Raw genomic sequence first — 24692 nt, forward strand, 5'->3', positions numbered from 1 at the left:
GAGGTCACTTCCTCTAGGGAACCTTCCCAACCCTTCCCCTGCCCCTCGTGAGACAGAGTTAGTCATTCCAGGCTCCCTGCTCCCACAACCCCATATTCTTCCTCCAGCCTACCCCTTACTAAGTGTACTGTAATTGTTTACTTCTTGGTCCCCTCCACAAAATTGGGTGCTCCTTGAGGGGAGGGACTAAGTCTTTATTTTCCTAACACCTGGCACAAGGCCTGGCTTAGTAAAGGCTGGCTGAGTAAACAATGCACAGGGTTGGGGAAGAAGGGGGAAGAGTGATACATCCAGCAGGTACAGATAAAGTTTATTCTCTCCCCAACTGAACCGAGAGAAAGGGTCTTCTTATTTTTTTGATATTACATTCTAAAAATACATTAAATTAATGCTGAATAGGTACTTTTTAAAGAGGGAATGAGAATAGTTTATCAGTTGAGAGTTCTAGAGAAGACTGCCTGGGACAAAATCCAGGCATCAATACTTCCTAGCTCTGTGCACTTGAACAAGTTACTTAACCTCTCTAGAGCCCCAATTCATCTATAACATGGGGATAATAGTACCCATTTGCAGGGTTGTTGAGGGGATTAAATGAGTTGATACATGCAAGTTCAGCACAGTGCCTGGTAGCTGGCAAGTGATCAGCAAAGATGGCTATAACTATTATTGTCAGATGGCTCCCTCCACCAGACCCAGGCAGCAACACCGCCTGCTGCCCTGCTCCCACATCCCACCTGTAGAACTGGAGCATGAAGCCGGTGATGATCATGCCCCCAGGGACCTGGAAGGACATCCGCCCAATGACGTTCATCTTCTCCCCGGTGTCAGGGTGGAAGGCTGAGTCATACAGCTTCTTGGCATACAGCAGCTGCTCCACCTGAGTGCCCGGAGGCAGGATCCCCATCCTGCCACCCAGGAGCAAGGAAAAGAGAGCCAGACTACAGGCAGAGCTCCCGCCCAGCCCTGCCAATGCCTCTCGGCTCCTTAGTCTCCTGCTCTCATCCCTCCCACATTCCTGGGGTCTCTGTCTGTCTCTCACCTCCGGTCTCCAGCTCCTCCTTGGGGAACCCCAGCAGTGTCGTCCCAGTGCCTCAATCCCCTTCCCCTACCCACTCACCTGCTCTTCTCCACCATTGCCTTGGCCCAGTCCAGCTCCTGCTCTGGGACCAGGACAGTGCGGGGGTCCGTGATATTGAAGAAGTGCTTCACCCGCCCCAGGAAAGTGCACTGGTCCCAAAGGGGAGAGTCGATGTTAAACCCAGACAGGTCGGCCTTCATCTTGCTCACACACAAAACTGTGGACTTAAGGAAAAGAGGAAGAATGAAGATTGCCCCCAAATTCAAAGCCTTCCCCGGAGGCCCTGGGTACCTCTCACAGTCTCTGCCAGCTTTCAGCGGTACCTGGTCATCATCTGACTTGGAGGGCCCCAGCGAATGGCCACCAGACTGAGCAATCGGCACCAGCATAAGTTGCCTAAGTGCCGGCTGGTGGACAGTCCTGGGCTGGATCACACTGTGGGGGGGACTGGAAAAAGGGACAGCACAGCTTGGAGCCTGACTGGGGAACAAAAGCTGCAACCATAAGTACAGGGCGAAATGAGTGGAAGCAGGGATGAGTGGAAGCAGTAAGCAATGGGGCTTCCTGGAAGAGGTGGAACATGAGCTAAACCCTGCAAGCTGGAATAGATTGAGCTGAAGGAGGGAAAAGGCATGGGATCACATTACAGGCAGAAACAACCACAGATAAAGGTGGGAATGAACATGGCATGATCACTTTCATCGTTTCGGCAAGGAAGGGTGTGTGTGTCGTATGTGCCCACTCTGTGGAAGGTCCCAGGCCATGGCGCGGCGCCTTCTCTCAAGGAGTGAGGAGGAGTTGGGAAACAGACAAGTAACTGCCAAGGACAGCAGAATGGAAACAGGGCTGTTGACGCACACTGGGAGCAGCCAAAACAGAGAAGAGGTATCTAAAACTGGGGGGACCACATCTCCCAGGTTGCCCGGGACTGTTGTCCTGGGTTATTATGAATACCACTCCCTTTCACTCTCAAAGTGCTCCAATTTGAATGATAAATTAGGTGTCATCTCATCTAAAATGGATTAAGGATTCTGAACACATTATGTGAGGACACGAAATAAATGCAGAAGAGAATGTGTAAAAATGAGCTGGATGGAGCAGAAGCACCCCGGGCATAAAGAGCCAGCACTGCAACCACACAGTGCATATGGGCAGCTGATGTTGACAGTTAACAGCTAACATTTGCTGAGCTGCTACTATAAGTTAAACACTCTGCTTAGTGGACACAGATTTTTCAATTCATCTTCGCAACAACCCAATGAGGTAGATACTTCCATTTAATCCCATTTTATGGATGAGAAAAGTAAAGCACAGATAAGTTAAGTAACTTTACCAAGTCACACAAACATTAGCCAGTGGCAGAGCCAGAGTTTTCATTCAGCCTGACTCACTTCCTGGCTCTTGCCTATAACTGGGCTCTAGAATCCATGATCCGAAAAGCTAAGGCTTTTCAGGGGCTCAGACAGTTACTGGCACACCCAGGTTCATAGCAGCATTATTCACAATAGCCAAAAGATGGAAGCAACTCTAGTGTCTATCAACAGATGAATGGATGAACAATATTATTCAGCTGTAAAAAAGACTGAAGTTCTGATACATGCTACAACATGGATGAACCTTGAAGACATCATGTTGAGCAAGATAAGCCAGACACAAAAGGACAAATACTGTTTTGATCTCACTTATATGAAATAATTAGAATATGCAAATGCATATAGACATAAAGTAGATTGCAGGTTATCAGGGCAGGTGTGGGGAAAGGGGAAATGCAGAGTTATTGCTTAATGGGTTCAGAGTTTCTATTTGGGGTGATGGAAAAGTTCTGGTTATTGGTGGTCGTGATGGTAGTGCAACATTGTGAATGTAATTAATATCACTGAATTGTATATGTGAAAGTGGTTAAAATGGGAAATTTCATGTTGTGAATATGCTGCCACAATAAAAATTTTTAAAAAAAGCTAAGGCTTTTGCATTTATGCTTGAAAATTTCAGGAAACCATTAAAGAATTTTTAAGAAGGAAGGAGACAAGATCTGTAGTTTAGAAAGAACACTCTGGTCAATCACATGAGAACAAATAGGGTGGGGCAGGAGCTCACAGGATACAAGGAGACCAGCTGGAAGGGAACCCCAGTAACCTAGGTAAGAAGAGGCAGGAGCTCAAATGAAAAGAGATGCATGAGAACAGAGAGGGGACCAAAATGAGAACATTTTAAAGCGGAAGAATCTTAAGATTTGCTAAGTGATTGGATATAGGAAGAGTATCCCATCTGTCAGGGTTCAACCAGAGAAACAGAACCAGTAGGATATATATATACATATTCTTTATATATTTATGTATATTACATATATATATATATATATATAAACTTATTACAAGGAATTAGCTCACTGGCTTATGTAATTGTGGGGTTGGCTGCAAGCCTGAAGTCCACAGGCCAGGCAGCCATGAAGGGAAGATCCTGGGGGAAAGGAGAGCAAAGTAGGCCCAGCTATAGCTTGGGAGTCTTTGGACCCCAGCGAGGGTCTAGGTCCACTTTTAAAGGGCCTCCATCTGATTAAATCATGTCCACCCAGGGCAATTTCCCTTTGGATTAACTAAAAGTCAACTAATTAAGGACTTTAATTACATCTACAAAATCCTTTCACAGCAGCACCTAGATTTGACTGAAACTCTGGGAAGAGATGTGTGCATTATAAAATAGCTGCTGCCTCTCTCTGCCCACTCAAACTGGAAACCTAGCAGAGAAGAGAATCCTGGGATGTTTCCTGCAACTAAGCCAAATGGACACATATATCTAGAATGGCATTTGGGGTTTCTGACTTGGGCAATAATGTGTGGAGATAGAGAATACAGAAAAATAGGTCTTAAGCAGCAAACAATGAGTTTAATTTTCCACATGTTGAGTTTCAAGTGCCATGGGACTGACTTCCTCAAGTGCAATAGGCTGCTTCGTATCTTAGGTCCTTTGCAAATGCCAATCCCTGTCCAGATGCTATTTCTTTCCCTCTTCATTAAATAGCCCCTGTTCATCTTGGCTTAAACCTCCTTCCTCAGGGAATCCTTCTGTGAGGCACCCTCTACCACTTCCCCACAGCCTGTTGGTGCCCTGCTACAAGCCCTCTTGGTTCCTTACTTTCCCCTCAGAGCTGTGACAAGTTTGTCAGTACACTCTGGCTTTGTCCTGGGCAATGCCTACTTCCCCCACTAGGCCATAAGCTCCTTGAAGTCAGGGGTGGCGCTCACTTTGCTCACCACTGTGACCCCAGGGCCTAGCACAGTGCCTGGCATAGGGAAGGCATTCAAGTATTTGGTGAATAAGAGGTCCAGTGAGTTAGCAGGTAGGTATTCAGGTCTGAAAGAAAGCAGAGAGATCTGGACTAGAAGTAAAAAATTGAGTCAGCAGCATCGAGGTCATTTAAGATAAAGTTTTCCAGTGAGAATGCACACAAATGGGAAAATAGAGAGCTGAGGATAACCCTTAAACCACATTTAAGAGCCAACGGAAAAGAGGAAGCCCAGGGATGGTAGCACAACACTGAAGTGTCTTTAATTCCACTGATGTGTACACCTAAAAAATGACTTAAATGGGAAATTTGGGGTTATATATATTTTACCACTATTAAAAAAAAAAAAAAAGCCCCAAAAGATGAGAAAGAACCAGAGAGATACCGGAAGGGAGTAGCCAACAAATGGGGTAAAGGAAGCATGGTGGTCAATTTTTAAATTTCCATTAGGATGAGACAGACTTCAGCAAGCTGATATGTAGGGGAAAAGTCATTTCCTCCACAGAAGGAGCCAGGAGAGGAGAGGCCCTGAGCACCCCTGACTGCCCTGACCCTCTCACCGAGGCGGCAGTCTCCCAGAAGCAAGAAGCCAGGCTGCAAGTGTCCCCGCCACACCCTGACTTCTGCCTGTCGCCCACCACAAAGCCCTGGGCTCCGCCCTCCCAGGACAGGCTGACTCAGCTTCCCACAGGCTGGTTCAAAGACCTCAGGCACTACCCTCGGGCCCAACTGAGCCCGGATGGGACGAAAGAAGGAATTTCCTTTCCCTGGCTCTACCTGAAGCTAAAAGAAGTCTGCCTGGCCCACAAGTCAGGCTCACAGAGCCCAGGCTAGCACCAGCTGGCCACAGCCCTTCTCTGACATCTGTCCCCACCCTCCAGCTCAACACGGGAAAGTCCTCTGCTTTTCATATTGGGAGCACTTCAATCATGAAGAGGTAATCATTTGCTAAATGATGCAAGAGCCTTTGGCTTTTTATAAAAGTCAGCATAGAAACTGTCCAGTCCCGGTCCTATGTGAAACATACAGGGGGTATAAAAAAGCCCACAAAATTCTCCATCTGGAACATTTTCCCCCACACATCTTACCCCAACCCTCTTCAGACTAGATTATTCTTTACCTTCCCAGTTTAAACATTACCTCTTCAGGGCAGTTCCCTGATGCCTTTCGGGCAAACTCAAGTCCTTCTGTTATATGCCTGCAGAGTATTCTGAACTTCTCCTTTGCAGCACTTTTTAAATTGTCACTTTCTTGTTATTTACAGTTATTTGTGTAAAGTCTGCCTACCCACCCACCCCCACCCCAATTCACAGGAAGATTCATGAGCAGGGTCCACACTGTTCACTGCTCTTATCTCCTATATGCCCTCAAGAAATATTTACTGCCTGCCTGAAACACATTCCAACTTACTCTTGGGCCTCTTGGCATCAAGGATGTCCCCTCTTTTAAGTCAAAGTCAGAACCTGCCTTGGGTACACAAGAGCAGGCTTTGTTTCTGGATGTTGCAAAATGTCTACGCGGCTATACTCAGCCCTACATGGTCTCTAACTTTTCTTCCAGTTACTCTCCCTCCTCCCACATGAGCCATACCTAGTCCTCCCTAAAAACGGCACCATCGTATCCAGAGTGGCCTGGAACAAGGAGGGAAGGTGAAACTCAAACAGGTGATTGACCGATATATGTCATTTTCCTTCTAGGATCAATGAATGTTACAGCTCAGAGAATTACGGATCTGCAGTGGTTAAGAAAAACATGCTCTTAAATTTAATCCATTCCTGAGGTTGTGAAACCATTGTAAGTAGGACCAGACTGGGAAAGATGTTTTATTTTTTTCCTCCTCTTTCTCCTTTCCCCCACTCTTCCTCCTCTTTTTTTTTTTTTTTTTTTTTGTTAGCTCCTGGCATTCAAGGAAAGCTGTCATAACCCTAGCTGGACACAAACTTAAGGAACAGACACTCAGGGTCTAAATTTCAGCAGTAACACATCAAAATATTAAAATGTCCAAGTTTCACAAAAGATTACAAAACATACAAAGAAAGAGGAAGCGACAGCCCAGGCAAAGGAAGAGATTAAAGCATTAGAAACCATCAGTGAGGAGGATCAGACCTGGGACATTCCAGACAAACCCTTTTAAAAAACGGTCATGATCTGGCTCTCCCAGCACCCTTGCCATGGACCCCAGCAGCTCAGGCAGCCAGAGGCTCTCAGCCCACCACGGCCTGCAGCACGCAGCACGCATCTGCTCCGCCCCAAGATGCCCAAGAGGAAGGTCAGCTCCACCTAAAGGCTGGGGAAGGAAGAGCCCGAGAAGAGGTCGGCAAGGCTGTCAGCTACACCTGCCCCTGCAAAAAGGGAAATGAAGCCGGAAAAGGCAGTGAGAAAGGATAAACCTTCAGTCAAAAAAGTGCACCCAAAAAGGGAAAAGGGAAACAAAGGGAAAACAAGCTGAAGTGGCCACCCAAGAAACTAAAGAAGATTTACCTGCAGAAAACAGAGAAACTAAAAATGAGGAGAGTCCAGCCTCTGATAAAGCAGGAGAGAAAGAAGCCAAGTCTGATTAAATATCCTAAGAAAGAAGCCAAGTCTGATTAAATATCCTATACCATGTTTTATCAGTGGTCCTGGTTTCTCGCTTCTTGAACAATCCAGAGGAAAGTTTTATCAACTATTTTGTAAATGCAAGTTTTTTAATAACTCTAAAAGAAGCATTTTTAAGAAAGAGATTGAAATACCATCTCACCACATTTTTTTAAGTAAAAATGCTTTTTTATAAGAGGGGAAATCATTTGTATGTTGTTTGTTTTTTGGTCTACAACCAGAAAATAGTGGGCTAGCGAAGTATGGGAGGCTTTGACTGTCTTGGATATCAACATTCCATAGGGATGTTTCAATACTCTAAAATACATAGGTGGCAGTTTTCATACCCTATAATACAAGGCATACTACATGACGATTTGGAGTCACAGTCATGCATTTAATATGTGTTGAGCATTTTAAATTACCTCTACTCCATGTTTTTTAGTAGAATTGTTTCTTAAAACTGCTCCCTGATCTTGGCTCTCCCTGTCAGAACTGTGTGTACTCTGTAACATCTTTTATGGTGGTCATCCAGTTTTCCTAATAACTTTATTCTATGCTGTGAAGAATTGGAAATGGGAGTATGTAGTGTGTATAATATTAAATTGTGAATGAGTGGGACTTACGATTTAACAACTTATCAACATTTTAAGATATTGGTACTCAACATCCTCTTAATGAAAACTTGCGTCCAAATTTTAAGCTGGAAAGTCACTAGATTAATTTTATAAAAGAATTATAGCTACATGGCTTTTTAGATTTTTAATACATACATTAAGAATTGTATACAAATTGTTCATAATGTCTGTGTGCTGATCTTCAAAACAACCAATAAAATCTCAATTACGAAAGAAAAAAAATGGTCCTAAATATGCTCAAAGAACTAAAGGGAAACATGGAGCAAGAACTAAAGGAAACCAGAAAAAACAGATTAACACAAAGAGAATATCAACAGAGAGATGGAAATTATGAAAAGGAACCAAACAAAGCTGAAGACCACAGTAACAAAAATTAAAAATTCCCTAGACGGGTTCAATAGCAGATAGGAGTTGGCAGAAGAAAGAATTAGTAAACTTGAAGATAAGATAATAGAAATCACTCAGGGAGTAGGGAGTTAAGACTTGAAATGTACAAAATTTCTATTTGGAACAATGGAAATGTTTTGGTAATGATGGTAGTGATGGTAGCACAACATTGTGAACGTAATTAACAGCACGGAAATACTTATCTGAATGTGGCTAAAAGGGGAATTGTTAGAATAACATTTTTTTTAAAAATCCATGGAACTTCACAACGCATTGAACCCTAAGTTAAACCATAGACTATATTCAAAAATACAATTATAAAAAGGTGCTTTCATCAATTGTAACAAATATACCACACCAATAATAGGGTATTAATAATAGGGTGGTATATGGGAACCCTGTATTTTATGCATGATTGTTCTGTAAACCCATAACCTCTCTTATTAAAAGAAAGAAAGAAAGAAAGAAAGAAAGAAAGAAAGAAAGAAAGAAAGAAAGAAATCAATTGAAAATGTTTTGTGAATTTCCTACCATTTTGCATTAACTAACCTGGGATTCTTGGGGGAAAAAATTGGTTGATTTATGGGGAAAAAAAAAATTTACATCAAGAAAGCACTGTATGGGCACCCCCCCAAAAAAAGTATAAGCTCTGTGCTGGTTTGAATCTGTTATGTACCCCATAAAAGACTATGTTCTTGTAATCCAGTCGTGTGGGTGCAGACTTTGTTGTGGGTGGGATCTTTTGATTAGGTTGTTTCCGTGGAGATGTGACCCTGCACATTAAAGGTAGGTCTTAGTTTACCGGCATCCTCTGTGAGAGGATAAAAAGGCAGAGACATTTTGAATAGAGCTCAGAGACATTTTCTGAGAGAAAATATCCAGAGACATTTTGGAGACAGCCATTGAAACCAGAACCAGGAGAAAAGCTAAGAATGAAATCCAGAGTTTGCCCTGGAGAATCGAAAAGACCCCCAGACGCTTAGAGAAACGCCCCGGGAGAAACAAGCAAGGATGCACAGGAGCTGAGAGAGAGAAGCTAAGACTGAAGCCTGGAGACATTTTGGAGAAAGCAAAGGAAACCAGAAGCTAACCTGGGGAGAAGCCCAGCAGACTCGGGCCATGTGCCTTCCCATGTGACACAGGAACCCCAGATGCTATGAGCCTTTCTTCAGAGAAGATTATCATCCTACTGATGCCTTAATTGGGATATTTAATGGCCTTAGAACTGTAAATTTGTGAACTAATAAAACCCCACTGTAAAAAGCCAATCCATTTCTGGTATATTGCATTCTGGCAGCTTTAGCAAACTGGAAGGGCTCAAAATTCTTTTAAAACTTTCTTTCATGTACAGCTAAATTAAAATATTGACATGTTTCACAAATTAAAAATTCTATAAAAGATTCGCTCACTGGCTTGTTGCTGCAGATTCACTCATTAGCTTGTTGCTGCAAAGGAGAGGCTAAGCCTAATTATAATTATGCCTGAGTCATGCCCAGAGAGCTCTTTGTTGCTCAGATGTGGCCCCCTCTCTCTCTAAGCCCACTCAGTGGGTAAACTCAGTACCCTCCCCCACTACATGGGACATGACTCCCAGGGGTGTGAATCCCCCTGGCAATGTGGAAAATAACTCCTGGGGATGAGCCTGGACCCAGCACTGTGGAATTGAGAAAATCTTTTTGACCAAAAAGGGGAAGAGAGATGAAACAAAATAAGGTTTCAGTGGCTGAGAGATTTCAAGTGGAGTCAAGAGGTCACTTTGGATGGTATTCTTATGCGCCATATAGATACCATTTTTCAGTTTTTAGTGTACTGGAATGGCTAGAGGCAAATACCCGAAGCTGTTGAACTGCAACCCAGTGACCTTGATTCTTGAAGACGACTGTGTAACTGTAGCTTGCACAGTGTGACTGTGTGATAGTGAAAACCTTGTGGCTCGCACTCCCTTTATCCAGTGTATGGACAGATGCGTGGAAAAATGGGGACAAAAATTAGATGAAGAATAGGGTAGGATGGAGGAGATGGAAAGTTTTGGTTGTTCTTTTTTGCTTTTATTTTTATTTTGGAGTAAGGAAAAGGTTCAAAAATTGAATCTGGTGATGAAAAAACAACTGTATGATTTGCTATGAATAACTGATTGTACACTGTGGATGACTGTAGGGTGTGTGAATATATTTTAATAAAACTATTTTTTAAAAAGTAAATGAACAGTGGGGGAGGAGGGGAATGGGATGTTTTGAATGTTCTTTTCTATTTTAATTTTAATTTTATTTTTTGGAGTAATGAAAATGTTCAAAGACTGATTGTGTGGTGATGAATGCACAACTATGTGATGATGACTGTACACTTTGGATGACTGCATGTTATGTGAATAAATCTCAATAAAACTGCATTGAAAAAAGAAATTAACAAAGACAAAAGAAAAAAAAAAGAAAAAGATTCACTCACTAAGTTTTATCTCTCAGGACTTAAAATCCAACACAGTGTTCCTATGCCAGACAAGTTCTAAAACCCAGAGGCAACAGCCTCTTTAAGAAAAACAATCAGATGCAGCCCCCTTCTCCATGCTGTCAACACCCCCCTTCAATATGTACAAGTTAGGGTGCTCACTGCCTAGACACCCCTGAAGATGGAGAAAGGCATTAAGTGAGAGGACGGGGTAGCACAAGATAAACTTTAACAAAGGTCTATGAATAATGAAACTTTATATATATATTTAGATGCTGGGGTGTTGGAATAGCTGGAAGGAGGTAAATGACATGGTGGAACTGTAACCTTTGAAATTTGCTCTATACCTACTCTTTGAATTGTACTTTGAAAGTCTTCACCTTTCTTTATACACCCTATATTACATAATAAGGAAGGAACTGAAACTGTGGAACTGTAACCCATGACAGTTTTTGAAATTACCTATATAACTGCTTGTTGAGCTATACATAGAAACTTAACACCTTTCTGTATGTATATTTTATTTTACAATGATGGAAATTGCTGAAGTTGTGGAACTGTGACCCATGACATTCTTTGAAATTTGCTAACTACTTGTTAAATCTTACTTTGAACATTATCACTGTCAAGTAGGTATGTTAAAGTTTACAATAAAAAAATGCATTAAAAAAAATCAAAAATTTCCTAAAGGGGTTCAACAGCAGATTGGAGCTGGCAGAAAAAAGAATCAGTAAATGTGAAGATAAGACAATTGAACTCAATCCGTCTGAGTCCGAGGAGCAGAAAGAGTAAAGAATAAAAAGTGAACAGAGCCTGAGGAACCTGTGGGACACCATCAAGCATACCAATATAAGCACTGTGGGAGTCCAGAAGAAGAAAGAAAGGGGCAGAGAAACTATTCAAATAAATAACGGCTGAAAACTTCCAAATTTAAGGAAAGACATGAATATACATATCCAAGATGCTCAAGGAACTCCAAACAGATAAACCCAAATAGACACACACTATGCCATGTTATAATCAAACTGTCAAATGCCAAAGATAAAGAAAGAATTATGAAAGCTGCAAGACAGAAATGACATGTCACACACAAGAGAGCCTCAATAAGATTAAATGCCAGTTCCTCATGAGGGACCATGGAGGCAAGAAGGCAGTGGGAAGACATATTTAAAGTGCTGAAAGCAAAAAGCTGCCAACCAGGAATTCTGCATCTGGCAAAACTGTCTTTCAAAATAAGGGAGGACACTACTAGGTAAATGCCCAAAAGAAATGAAAGCAGGGACTCGAACAGATATTTGCACACTGATGTTCATAGTGGCATTATTCAGAATTGCAAAAAGGTGGAAGCAACCCAAGTATCCATCAACCAATGAATGGATAAATAAAATGTGGTATCTATTTATAATACAATATTATTCAGCTGTAAAAAAGGAATGAAGTCCTGGTACATGCAACAACATGGATGAATATGGAAGACATCATGTTGAGTGAAATAAGCCAGACACAATATGATCTCAGTGATATGAAAAAAATTAGAATAAGCAAACTCATAGAGTGAGAATCGAGAATACAAGTTAACAGGGGACAGGGTGGGGACAGGGAATGGGAAGTTAAGCCTCAAAATATGTAAGGTCCCTATTTGGAATGATGGAAATGTTTTGGTAATGGATGGTGGTGATGATAGCACAACCTCATGAATGTAATTAATGGCACTAAAATATATATCTGAGTGTGATTAAAAAGGAAACTGTTATACTGTATATATGGTAACAGAATAAAAATTAAAAAAAAATCCATGTAACTACACTAACAAACAGTGAACCCTAAGTTAAACCATAAACTTTAATTAATAGTACAATTATAAAAATGTGCTATCCTCAATTGTAACAAATGTTCCATACCAATGGGTGGTATATGGGAAATCCTGTATTTTATGCATGATTATTCTGTAAACCCACAACTTATCTACTAAAGAAAAAAAAAATGAGGGAGGAATTAAAACATTCACAAATAAACAAAAACGTTTTCACCACTAGTCCAGCACTATAAGAAATGTTAAAGGGAATACTGCAAATTGAAAGGAAAGGACACTAAGCAATTGAATAAAGCCTCGGAAAGAAATAAAAATCTCCAGTAAAGATAATGGCATGAGTAAATATAAATGCCAGTACTATTGTATCTTTGATTTGTAACTCCACTTTTTCCTTCCTACAAGATCTAAAAGGCAAATGTATAAAACGTAATGATAAATCAATGGTTTTGGACACATGATATATAAACATGTAATATGTGACAAGAATAAGATTAAGGTGGGGGGACATACAAATACAGGAATACAGTTTATGTGTGCTACTGAAATTGTTAAGTTAGTTTCAAAGCAAAGGAGACTCTTACAGATTTAGGATATTAAATTTAAGCCCCATGGTAACTACAAAGAAAGTATCAGAGCATATGCAAACTCATAGAGACAAAAAGTACAGTACAGTTTACCAGGGGTGGGGCAGCTGCCCCATGGGGAATTAATGCAAAATGAGTACAGGGTTTCTGTTTGGGGTCAAGAAAAAGTTCTAGTAATGCATGGTGGGAAGGGTACTGCAACATTGTGAATGTGATTAATTTCACTGAATGGTATGCCTGGGAGTGGTTGAGATGGTAAAGTTTATGTTATATATATGTTCCTCCAATTAAAAAAAAACTAAAGAGATAATGACAACTAAATGCAATGATACTGGATGGGAACTAAGAATGGAGGAGAAAGGGCTCAAAGGGACAAAAGAAAAAACTGGAATATAGAATGTAAGCATTATATCCACATTAAATTTCTTGAACTAGATAACTGCATTTAAGGTGATTACATAAGGGAATGTCTTTGTTTATAGGAAATGTACATGGAAGTATCATGTGTTCAAGGAGTAAGATGTGTGTAATCAGCTCTTAAACGTTCAGAAAATAGAATGACACAGCACAGGAGGCACAATGTTAAAAATCATGGACCTGGATATCTGGAAGGTGGAAGTTTGTTGGAGTTTTCTCTGTACGGGGTTTGTATTATATTTGCAACTGTCCTGTAAGTTTGAAATTATTTCAAAAGAAAGTTTTTAAAAATCTATTTTAAAAACAACACCACCACCAACAACAAAAAACTCGACCCGGTCCAAAATGCCTTTCACTCCTGCTGTCAGGGCCCCGGGCCAGTCCTCACCCTGGTTCTCGCCTCCGACAGGTGGTCTCCTCCTCTCCCATCACCAGCCCCCGCCCCCATCCCAGTCTACGACACAGGAGCGTAAAGGTCGCGCAGCCCAGAACGCCCCCGCCTCTCAGCCTAACACACAGACTCTGGGGTCCAGAGCAGAGAAGCCCACCTTCAGCCCCAGACCACTCCTCAGCACCACATGGCATCTTTAGAAGTCCAGCCCGCGTTAAAGCCGCCTGGGCAGAGTTAAGACAGAAATTCAAGTTCCCTCGCGAGAGGTGGGGATTGGAAGTAGATGTGGCGGCTGCCTCCTCCTCAAGGACCCTTACCTGGTCTCGGGAGGATGCAAAAGACAACTGCCGCCCGGAGCAGCACGCCTTAAGAAGCCAAAGGGCGCGCTGGCAGCCGCTCAGGAACCGCCCCCTCATCCCGCCTCCGCAATCTTCCTTCCTGTCCAATTACAGGCCCCGCGGCCCCTGCCAGCCACGTGGGCAAGTTCTCACCATTCCCTAGTTTTCTACGAGCCAGAGAGCTCTCCGGCCGCTCTAGCAGGACGCTTGCGCAATGGGCGAGCACTTTGGCGCGCTTGCGCACTTTGGAGAAAACGGAGCTGGACTCCGCCCCCATAGCGCTGCTTTTCTCTCGGCTGTGCGTGCAAGGGACGTCGGGGGCGGTGCCGCAGCAGTTGCCCCTAGTAACGGGGGAGGCAGGAGGAGGAGGAGGAGGGATTCGGCGGGAGGATGGTGAGTGTGGGGGCCCGAGCCCCCGGAGCCGGCCGGTCACCCCCCGCCATCTCCAGGCCCAGGGCGGGGCACCGTGCTCAAAGCTGAGCAGGGACTGGGATGGCGCTTAGCTGGCTGTCTGGATTCAGGATCGGTTTTGGGGGGGCGGCAGTAAATCCCGGGGATGGTCCTGGAGGTTGGCCTGGGCCTGGGGAGAAAGGCAGAGTTTGCGACCGGGTCCGAGGCGCGGGGAAGGGACTGACTGGGTGCGTGGCAGTCCCCGTAAGTAGCCCTGGCTCCCTCAATACTCTGGGGCAGGGATAAGGGCCGATCAGAGGAGCAAGGGAGAGCAGCCTCTGCACACAGGCTCTTCCCGGGGAATCGGCCTCCCGGCGCTGCAAGAAGGTGGGGTCCTCCTGGGGCCGGGCCAGAAGCAGCGAGAAGGGCCGGCGCTGCTTTCTTTGAGGCTGCCCGGGCTCTACCACGGGAGATGGTAGCCTAGGTCTCCTTTTCCTCGCTGATGCAGGCCCCTGGGGAGTGTGAGTACCAGAGCACAAAGAGGTGTCTCATGAAAGAGATGCCCCGTGGATCTTCAGCCGCCCGGGTATCTTACGTGGCGGGCGCGCTCCTGCGATCTCGAGTTCTTAATTTATTTGCTGAAGGTTCTGCAAGGTCTGGTTATTGCTGATAACCGATTTCCCGTTCAATACTTAACCCATGTTGGTAGATGCAAATTAACTCCCAGCCCTAGTATTTCTTCGGAATCTGTTGCAACCCTTTTTTGCCTATGATCACACCAGGACCAAAGGCCTCAATCCCAGTTTGAAGTCTCCAAACTAAAATGAATAAAATTAAAACTGGGAAAGTGACGATCAATTTGAAGTAATCTGATTCAGGCCCTAATTAAAGCATTAATTAGGGCCAGATCGTAAAGTATGATGTGTGATTGTTGGCATTCTGTGCCTTGTTGATTTCTGTGCACTTAGAGGGTATTAAAAAGGAGTGTGTAGTTTTAGAGATAGTAGAAAAATTAATTTTAAGCATTCAGAGTTTGTTTGCCTTACCAACTGCAAAGAGCCACAACTCAAATTTATGGTTACTTCTCCCTCCCCCCCCAACCCTCAGTCCCTTTTTCACCTTTTAAAAATATTGAACTATTTCTATTGATTTAAAAAGTAAGAAAAGGTCTTATGTCCATAGGAATAACCACATGTATCTTTGGTCAGATTATCCAGTAATTTCTTTTTCCAGCAGTTGTAGGTTTACAGAAAAATACAGAAAAGTACAGAGTTCCTGTATACCCCTCTGCCCCACTCACATACAGTTTTCCCTATTATTAACATTCTGCATTAGTGTGGTAAATTTGCTACAACTAATGAATTAATATTATAATTTTATTATTAACTATGGCCCGTAGTTTACATTAGGGTTCATTCTTTGAGTAGTACAGTTCTGTTTTTTGAGCGTTTTGTTTTGTTTTGTTTTTATTGTGGTAACATATACACAACAGAAAATTGCCCATTTTAACCACTTTCAGTGGTAATTACATTTACAATGTTGTCCTACCATCACCACCATCTATTACCAAAACTTTTCCATCACCCCAAATGGAAACTGTACCTATTAACTCCCCATTCCCCACTCAGTAAATTTTGATAGGAAAAAAAAACCTTGAGTTTACAATGTCAGATTGTTAAAGTAGAATTATTTGATCTGAAGTTGCCAATCACTTTTCACACTTGCTACACTGCAGTTTTATTAACCTCAGGCTAAACAGATTTTTACAAATGTTTTCATAAACTATCTTTTTATTGATCATTTATACATGAGCTGTCCATTAGAAGGCTAAGTTTTCTTCAACAAATGAATACAAACATAAATATTTACACAGAAAATAATTGGAATTGAAATGAAAAGGCATGCCAAACCAACAGAGAATGAGGTTTTCCATTGTAGATGAGAAATACATGAGAGTTGGCTAACTTTTCCCAGTTTATCTGTCAGTCCCACTTTATCAATTAAGTGGACTGTGTAATTTTATGATTGTTTAATTTATAATTATAGGCCACAGTCAATTAACTACTGCTCATGTTTCCAGGTGCAAATTAAATGTATACAATAAACTGGCAGTGCATACAACAACAGTTGTATACAACTGTTGTATTCAATGATCAAGACAATTTCGTTTTTATCTTTCCTAACTTGAACAATAAAAAATTAGGACAAATTATTCAGGATTCTTTATCTGATTTCCCAAATACATTTTTTTCCTATCTCCAAAAGTGTGAGCTATTCTTAGGACTGGAAGTGGAACACCAAATTTAAAGATCTGTGGTCTGTTTAAGTATGTCACATCTGGTATCCCTTGAGCCCCCATGTTTCACTGTACAACTGAAATGTGAACCCTATGTTTTTTTATTTTTTTATTTTTTAAGCCTTCAGTTATAACTGATACATAATTTATTTGTTTTAATTTGGGTTACTGTAACAAAAACCCATTATTTGTTTCCCTGGGCATTCAGAATCGTGTTCTCTTGCCTTATATGTTTTTTGGTGAAACCCTAAGGTAACAATAATTTTAGCACATGACTAATAGTGCTTATTTAAAGCATGACTCCTTCATTCAGTAACCATTCATGGGAGTACTTTCTACACATATGGACATAGTAGTCATAACTATCAAAACACATTCAACGTTTAAAGATTGACCTCAACAGTATATATGTTTCCTGGTCAGAAAATGGTCACTGAAAAATAGAAAAATAAAAAAACTACTGTTTTGAGTGCTTACTATGTGCCATATTTGACATACATTATCTCACTTAATCTCATAACACTGTTCTTGAGATATAAGTATTGTTGTTGTGTTTTCCAGATGAAACTGTGCCCAGGGTTACACATAAAGGGAAATTAAGTACAAGTCTGTGAAACTCTGAAGTCCATAATGTTCTGTTCATTAGGACTCTGGCAGAGTAGGAACACAATCTTCTAAGAAGATGCCCATTTTTCTTCCTCAGGATACATTCTTTGTATTTATTTATTGTAGAGTTGACAAGAAAGAAAACATTTGAGTGAGCTCCCTTTGAAAACTATAGGAGTTCTTGGAGATTAAGTTCCCACTGGGCAGCACCAATTTTGTTTGTTTGTTTAAAGAGGCAAAAATAAATTGAAGTCTTCCATTGAAGCCAGTTATGGGGAGTGTATGTATTTGGCAGTTGGCTTAATAATTTTAATATTTAATTATGAGGGCCACATATATTTTCCGTATACCAATACATTCCTCCCCCCACTACCCCAGTTTCTTTGAATGACTTAGTGTGTATCATTTTAGGTCAGTTTGCCATGCCTCTGCCAGTAGTTGAGTTTAAATTGATTTTAAGGAAGATAAAGTGTGTGTAGTCAATAGCACATCTATTCATGACTTGCCTGTAAAAAAGTTTGTTTAAATGTTTTGTGGCTAAGTCAGACCATTTCTGTCTACCAGGATGCAGATTACTGTTGCATCTAACACATGCTGGCAATATACAATTTTCAATTAACTGAAGTTCCTGCTTCTTGAATTGCCTTTATTTAATGTCATAGGTGTGTAAATTCTGAGGATGCAGAATCTGCAGAGATCGTCTGTTTTGCTTAGTGTTATACCTGAGGCACATTATAGGTGTTTAATGATAATTGAATGGCTGAATAGATATTTTGGCCAAAAATATACTTAAAAATTAATTTCCTTTTTATTATACTGTAAAACACAGCCCCATAATAAATTTAACTTCTAATGGCTGTCTTCCTTCATTTGGCATTTAAAATACAATACGGGCATATATGGATAAAAGCATAGAATAGACTTATTCTGCTTTCTTTCATCCAGTCTCTTAAATCAGTTTATGTTGTACCTTTCAGTCAGAATCCTGATAGCTATAAATATCCTCTTCCCTAGTAACAAACCCTGATAATCCTGTGATCCGCTGTCCTCAGTAGGTGAATTAATATGATACTGTATTGTATTTGCATTTGTCTTCCCTAGACAGTGCTTGAGATGCCATTTATCGTATTGCTGGGAAGAAAATATTAGCTGAACTTTCCATTTCTCTATAATTTCACTTAAAGGTGAAGCATAAGAAGTTACTGTTTCCTTATAAGGAGAATTATTCCTTAGAAATATAGAAATACTATTTTCTATACCATTAGGTTTATAAAGTTTAGCTATATTTAGAATAGTTTCTCTCTTATCTGTGCTTTGCTTCTCTCCTTTTCTTTTAAGATGAATAGAAATTATGTTTTTCTCTTAATTATTCAACTTCAAATATGAGTGTGTAAAATGTCTTAGCTTGCAGAATACAGTATTTTTTATTTAGTGATCTTTTTTTAAAAAGAGACACAGGTGACGGAAAACCCAAAACATTTAATTTCAAATTTTGAAAATATTTTATAGAAAACAGATCTTCCTTCACAATTTCTATACTAGCAGATAATACATGAGAAGAAATTTTACCTGTACTATCAGTTAATGTACTGATATGATAAATTCCACTTGTTTTAGAATTTATTGTAAATGATAATGAGACCCTTTCTTTTCACATCTAACCAGGGTCTCAGAATGAATAGTTGAATGTGTTTTCCTTGTTCTCAGCCTTTTTATATCACCAGTCCCCTGAGAATTTCAGAATTCTAATTTTAACTGTTCTGAAAGGTGGTATTATAAATGAGTGATTGCCGTATAGCTAACAGAAACCAAGAGGACTTCTCATAAATATAGTTTTAAGAAGGAATGGTGTTAAAGTTTCAAAGCCAGATGAGAAAAAAGCAAAAGCAAAAAATGTCCTGCCCATCTTTTGTTGTTTCAAATCTATTCAGCCTCTCTTCTCCAAATCTTTTGGCATAGAATTTGTCTTTCTATCTTAAACTAAACATTACGTTATTGCTGGAATAAACTGAGGCAGAGAGAGGTTAATGTGGTCTTTAGCAAGTCAGTATACAGACAGTACTAGAACTGGTAAACAAAGAATTTCTGAGGCAGTAAGGAATTCTTAATAATTATGTATATTTGCATATCATTGTCCAAAGACTCAATTGTTGAGAATTATTTCACAGAAGTATTACTTGATCTTAGTGAATAAACTGGTTTGAATTATTGTCTGGTACAATGTGGATAACAAATATGACCATTTTATGTAATTCTAAGACTCAGCTTGAAGGAATTTCTGCTTGGGCTGGGAGATTAGATTGTATGCCCTTTAAACTCTGGGATTCTTTGATTCTTGTTATAATCACGCCTCATTAGAACAAGATTGTCAACTGCAGAACAGAATAAATAACTGTCATGTAAAATATTTCTTATGTTCTCAGCTAAAAAACAACCTGGTTTATTTCCATCCCTAAAACAAATAATAATAATAATTAAAGCCAAGAAACAAAAATCTTAGATTACTAGTCAAAAATACCCTGTTAAATTTTGATGTTTTTTGCTTTGTGAGTCACTTTTACAATTCCCTAACCTCCGTTTTATCAGATCCTTCATCTGAAAAATTAGAGAATTTATACCACGCACCTATCCTCTAAGGGTCTTATGAAAGTTTAGGTGACAGTAGGGTATTCCGAACAAAGTCTTAAACAGGAACTAAAATAAAGTCTTAGAGAGCTCAGCTATAATGTTATGCAACCATTTTGTATCTTTTTATATAGCACCCTAAAATCTTGCATTAACTTGGATGGATACCTTTATTGAATTCAACAACTAATATGCAGGGGCTATCTAAGTGCCAGGTATTATGGAAGACAGAGAACCTACACTCCCAACCAACAACAGTCACCCTAGTAAAGGAGAAAAAATACACAAATCAGTTACCTATGACCTGATGTGATGGGTGCACAACTCTAAGTATACTGAAGGGCTATAGGGACACAGGTGGGGTAGCAGTTCATACTCCCAGGAGACCTGGGGTGACTGCTAAGCTGGATTAATGAGAAACAGGACTAAGCCATGCTATTTATTAAGCTGCTGAATTTACTAAAGTACTCTGCCAAAATTTGGAAGGAGGAAGCAAATGGAATGAATGTTATTAGAGTGCCAATAATAATATAAGCTATCCATAACTAAGAACTTTTGTCAAAGAGGAGGAGATGTTCTGATGTCAGTAATGTGAAAGTCAGTGCCACAAAAGAAATCTCTCTTCTTTATGGTTATTCAAGGGCTTACTCTCAATTTTGCGCAAATTGAAAAGTGCGCCAGACCAGGAGGTGAGAATCCTTCTCCTGGGCTTGGATAATGCTGGAAAGACTACTCTTCTGAAGCAGCTTGCATCTGAAGACATAAGCCACATCACCCCTACACAGGTGAGCACTGTCTTGGCCCCAGATGCTTGTATGACACAAGGAAGATGATAACAGCGATATGAAAGACAAAATGGGGAATATAGTTTTGTTCCACTTTCCGGTTTTATTTCTAAGAAAAGTCTGTACAATCTAGAACTAATCCAAAATTTCAAAAATATATCAAGGCAATTGATTCCCTCAGATCTAAGTGATTACTGTATTATTTTTTAAATAGGTTTATCTTCCCTGGGTATGATAGTAAGACATGTAGAAAATAAAGAGAGCATAAAGGAAAACACTAACAAGTACTCTGAGAAAAGCCACTGTTAATGTATTTTTCAGACTTAACAAATAGAAATATATATCACTTTTTTAGATAAAAAACAATTACCTATATTTTTAAACCCGGAGTCAACAACCTTCGTCTTTCCATAGGCTGAGCAGCAAAACATAGAGGATAAGGCAGTGGTGATGCTCCTGATATGGAAAGGTAACAGGTCGTGAGTGGAAGAACTCTAGGGGGCTTCCTTAGACCTCGTTCCCTGTAGGAGATCCTGAGAAAGTTGGCCTAGGTCCCCAAGCCCTGTTGGTCTTGATACATTTAGAGTGTTTAGCAAAGCCAGGGTTGTTTAGCATTTTCTGTCACTATACTGTGCCGAGACCTTGGTGTCAGATATGAATGGCCGCTACTGGTTTGTGTCTTTATGGCCTTTGAGTCTTACTGACAGGCAACTCTGCAGAAGAGTCATTTCAACTGCTACCAAATGAGCAATTTTACAGCTTCTGAACAAATTTAATGTATAGCCCAAGGAGGAACAAATTATAGTAGTCTAGCCTACAAGGGCTGAAAACACATATTAGTGTGTCAGGATTTCTGCCAGAAAAAGAAGAGCTAGTTTTTTGGAGTACTAGCAATAGACCATATCTCTGTAGAGCGCCACTAAAATGAGGACTTCCACAATGCGAACAGGGAAACGAACCCAGGGTTTCAATTCTAACCCTCAGGCTTTGTTAGATGTGTGGTAGATAACCCTGCTACTACATTATGTAAAGTTTCCGTATTTACTTCTTAAAAACAAACTTTTATTGTGTTTTTGTTTTTTATTAGAAAAAATAATAGACATTCAACGTGGTAAATTTAGACAGTATAGGTAAGTAAAATTACAAAACTAGAAATCATCAAATACGCCATCTGACATAATCACTGTTAACATTTAGGAATATATCCGTTCAGTCTTTCTTTTCTCTGCATGTATGTACATATATATAAAGGGTATTTATTTAAAATTAAAATGATGGCTATTTATCCATCACTAAAATTAATTTTTCAATATTTTCATTACCACACACACAAAAATAATAAGATTAAAGTGAAAAAGAACAATTAAAGTAAAAAAGAACACTGGGTGCCTTTTTTTTTTTTTAACCCCCCTTTTTCTACTCATCCCTCCATACACTGGACAAAGGGCAGTGTGGTCCATATGGCTTTCCCAATCACATTGTCACCCCTCATAAGCTACGGTGGCTATTTATTTAAAATAAAAAATAAAATGGCTCATAAAGAATATACTGTTTTGTTTTATATGTAAACATTGATGCAATACACATCTCTAAATGTTTGCAGCCATTTATTATTTCCTTAGAATAATTTCCTAGTAGGTTTGTGAGACATGAAAAACTTACAGAATTTTAAGGTGGTTGATATATAGGACCGAATTCTAGGATTTACTCTTATTTATTCCCTGCCTCTATCCAGAAAGGATTGGATGTTCCTGGGTTTGACATTTAGTACTGTAGTTGAACATAGAATTTTTAAATACACAAAAGTGGTTTTGTCAGTGAGTCCAAATGAAGCTGCCCTTCACAGTAAGCTTAAGCCCTTGTCTTTTAGGGTTCCCAAACTTCTAATTCATTCCAGCATTGGCCTTTTGAAGGAGCAGTGGTCCACATCATCCCCAGTTACCCTCTAAGGATTCTATCCTCGTTGGAAATTGGATGGCAGGGTTCCTATACCCACTGCATGGTGCCTTGTCCTTCTGGGCTAGCCCGTTGTGTTGGCAAGCTGACCGATGAGACAAACATATGGAGGCATCGCAGTTCCACTTAACTCCAGTTATTCTGGATGAAATGCCGCTTCTGTGGTAGAAGTTACAATTGAATTTTTCAAATCCTGATTTCACTGTATCATTTTTGCAAGAATTTTTTTTGTATTCTTGATCATGAAATGTGTTCCATAAACCCCAAAGGTTTTGTTAACTTGTTTCTCTCCACACTAACTCCCAGCTCACAATTCTCACTGTTCCTGGTCTGCTTACCTTCCTCAAAGTTTGACCTTGAGTAACTGCCCTGAAAATGAATGCTTTCTTGTCAGATGCATCGGAAATGCCCGTTAATGAACACTTCCAAATGCCCCCTAGTTTGTCGCTCTGTTTCCTTCACTACCTGTAACTGAGGACTCCACTGTGGGGCTTGAACATGGCTGTTCCCACAGGCCTCACCTTCCCCACGGGGCTGATACTCCAGTTACAACTCCAGCCTCCCCATCGCGTCCTAACTGAGCTCCCTCCTTTTCTTGATTAAGTCATTGTAGGAAATTTATTTTGAGCTGCTCTTGAGAAACCATTTCTCTAGATTTGCAGTTTTTGCTTCTTTTTAAATTCAGGATTTGTTCTGTTCTATGGAGTCTTTGGATCCAGCTTCTGGTTTTTTGTTAATTACAAGTGATGTTAAATTTTACCGTCCTGAGGCCTCATCAGGGAATATGGTCAGCGTGGAGTATGAGAGCCACTCTCCCCCGAGTCCTCAGCATTTATGTGTTCACACTTATCATAGAAAGCACACGGCAGCCATGGCATTACTAGCACTGGCGCCACAACCTGAATAGGCTGAAGCAGGCACAAACCCATTTTTGTCTTTTGTATCACAGCAAACCATTTTCAATATTATCAGTGTCACAGCTGACAGAATACCTCAGAATTAATAAATAACATAGCTATTAAATGTAATTTTGTCCAAATTGTGATCTCAAGGCATAATAAAATTTCGTGTTTTTGCTTCTGTTTCAGGGTTTCAACATCAAAAGTGTACAATCACAGGGTTTTAAACTGAATGTATGGGATATTGGTGGACAGAAGAAAATTAGACCATACTGGAGGAATTATTTTGAAAATACTGATATTCTTGTAAGTATTCCTTTTGATGAACTAATTCTGAATCTTTTCTGCTATGTGTTAGGAACCTTAACTGTAACATTCTCATCAGTAATTCCATTGCCATGACATTAATCACTGTGAATTTAGTGGGACTAGCAGAAGTCTGCAGATTGTGAAGAAGGAAAAAATCTTTGTCTAACTTGTAGATGTTTTGCTCTCGCTCAGTAACAGTGATGTTGTGTCCACCCTCACTTTGGCCAAATAAAATATTTATTAATTACCATAGTGATTTGAACAGCAGAAGGGAAGTCAGAAGATTGGGCCACTGACTCCGTTACTCTAGGGAAGTCAGCAAATCAGAGTGTATCCCAAAGAGACAAACTGAAATAATGAAAGTCCTGGAAACTATGACATATAAGGAATGGTTGAAAGACCTGACAATGTTCTGCCTGGAAGAGAGAATGCTTGGAACTGTCTTCAATTGCCCGAGAACTATTCTAAATCAGAGGGATTGGCCTCATCATGAATAGCTCTAGAGGACTGAGCTAGGAGCAATATGGGGAAGATTAGGGAGGTAGAGTTTGACTCAAAAAGGAAGAATTTCTCCATAATTATAACTACCTGTCAGAAGAAGCAGCTGCCTCGTGGAATGGGAATTCCCTGAATCAGGCAGCACTCATTCAGGCCGAGGCCAAGATTTTAGCTCCCAGCTCATTGTCACTTTCTCTAGAAGTGTTTCAGAATTCTTGGAAATTTCAATATCCACATACGTGATTTCTCCAAGACCCCAGCCTCTCAGTTCCTTCACCTCCCCTTCTCCAATGATCTTGTCCTCTACTCTACCTCAGCCACTCAGTCTCAGGATCATACCCTAGAACCATGAGGGAAATTGCATATTCTTTTCA

The 24692-nt window shown here is 40.4% G+C and overlaps 2 protein-coding genes across 3 annotated transcripts in view; one reads left to right on the forward strand and one right to left on the reverse strand.

Annotated features, from left to right (window-relative positions):
* Positions 1 to 14163, reverse strand: part of SFXN2 (sideroflexin 2) — a 29852-nt gene extending 15689 nt beyond the window's left edge. Inside the window, exons 1-3 of one of the 2 annotated variants that reach the window (XM_037804470.1) lie at positions 13934 to 14163; positions 1118 to 1302; positions 735 to 905 (exon numbers count right to left, since the gene is read on the reverse strand). In XM_037804470.1, the coding sequence (XP_037660398.1) occupies positions 735 to 905; positions 1118 to 1302; positions 13934 to 14032 (455 nt within the window). In that variant the 5' untranslated portion in view covers positions 14033 to 14163. The remainder of the gene's footprint in view (positions 1 to 734; positions 906 to 1117; positions 1303 to 13933) is intronic. The other variant, XM_037804469.1, reaches the window with a different exon arrangement.
* A 31-nt stretch (positions 14164 to 14194) lies between these two features.
* Positions 14195 to 24692, forward strand: part of ARL3 (ADP ribosylation factor like GTPase 3) — a 35021-nt gene continuing 24523 nt past the window's right edge. The window contains exons 1-3 of the mRNA XM_037804471.1: positions 14195 to 14347; positions 20513 to 20656; positions 23701 to 23817. Coding sequence (XP_037660399.1) covers positions 14345 to 14347; positions 20513 to 20656; positions 23701 to 23817 — 264 coding nt within the window. The 5' untranslated portion in view covers positions 14195 to 14344. The remainder of the gene's footprint in view (positions 14348 to 20512; positions 20657 to 23700; positions 23818 to 24692) is intronic.

This window comes from Choloepus didactylus, chromosome 15, assembly GCF_015220235.1.
Source record: "Choloepus didactylus isolate mChoDid1 chromosome 15, mChoDid1.pri, whole genome shotgun sequence".
NCBI lineage: Eukaryota > Metazoa > Chordata > Mammalia > Pilosa > Megalonychidae > Choloepus > Choloepus didactylus.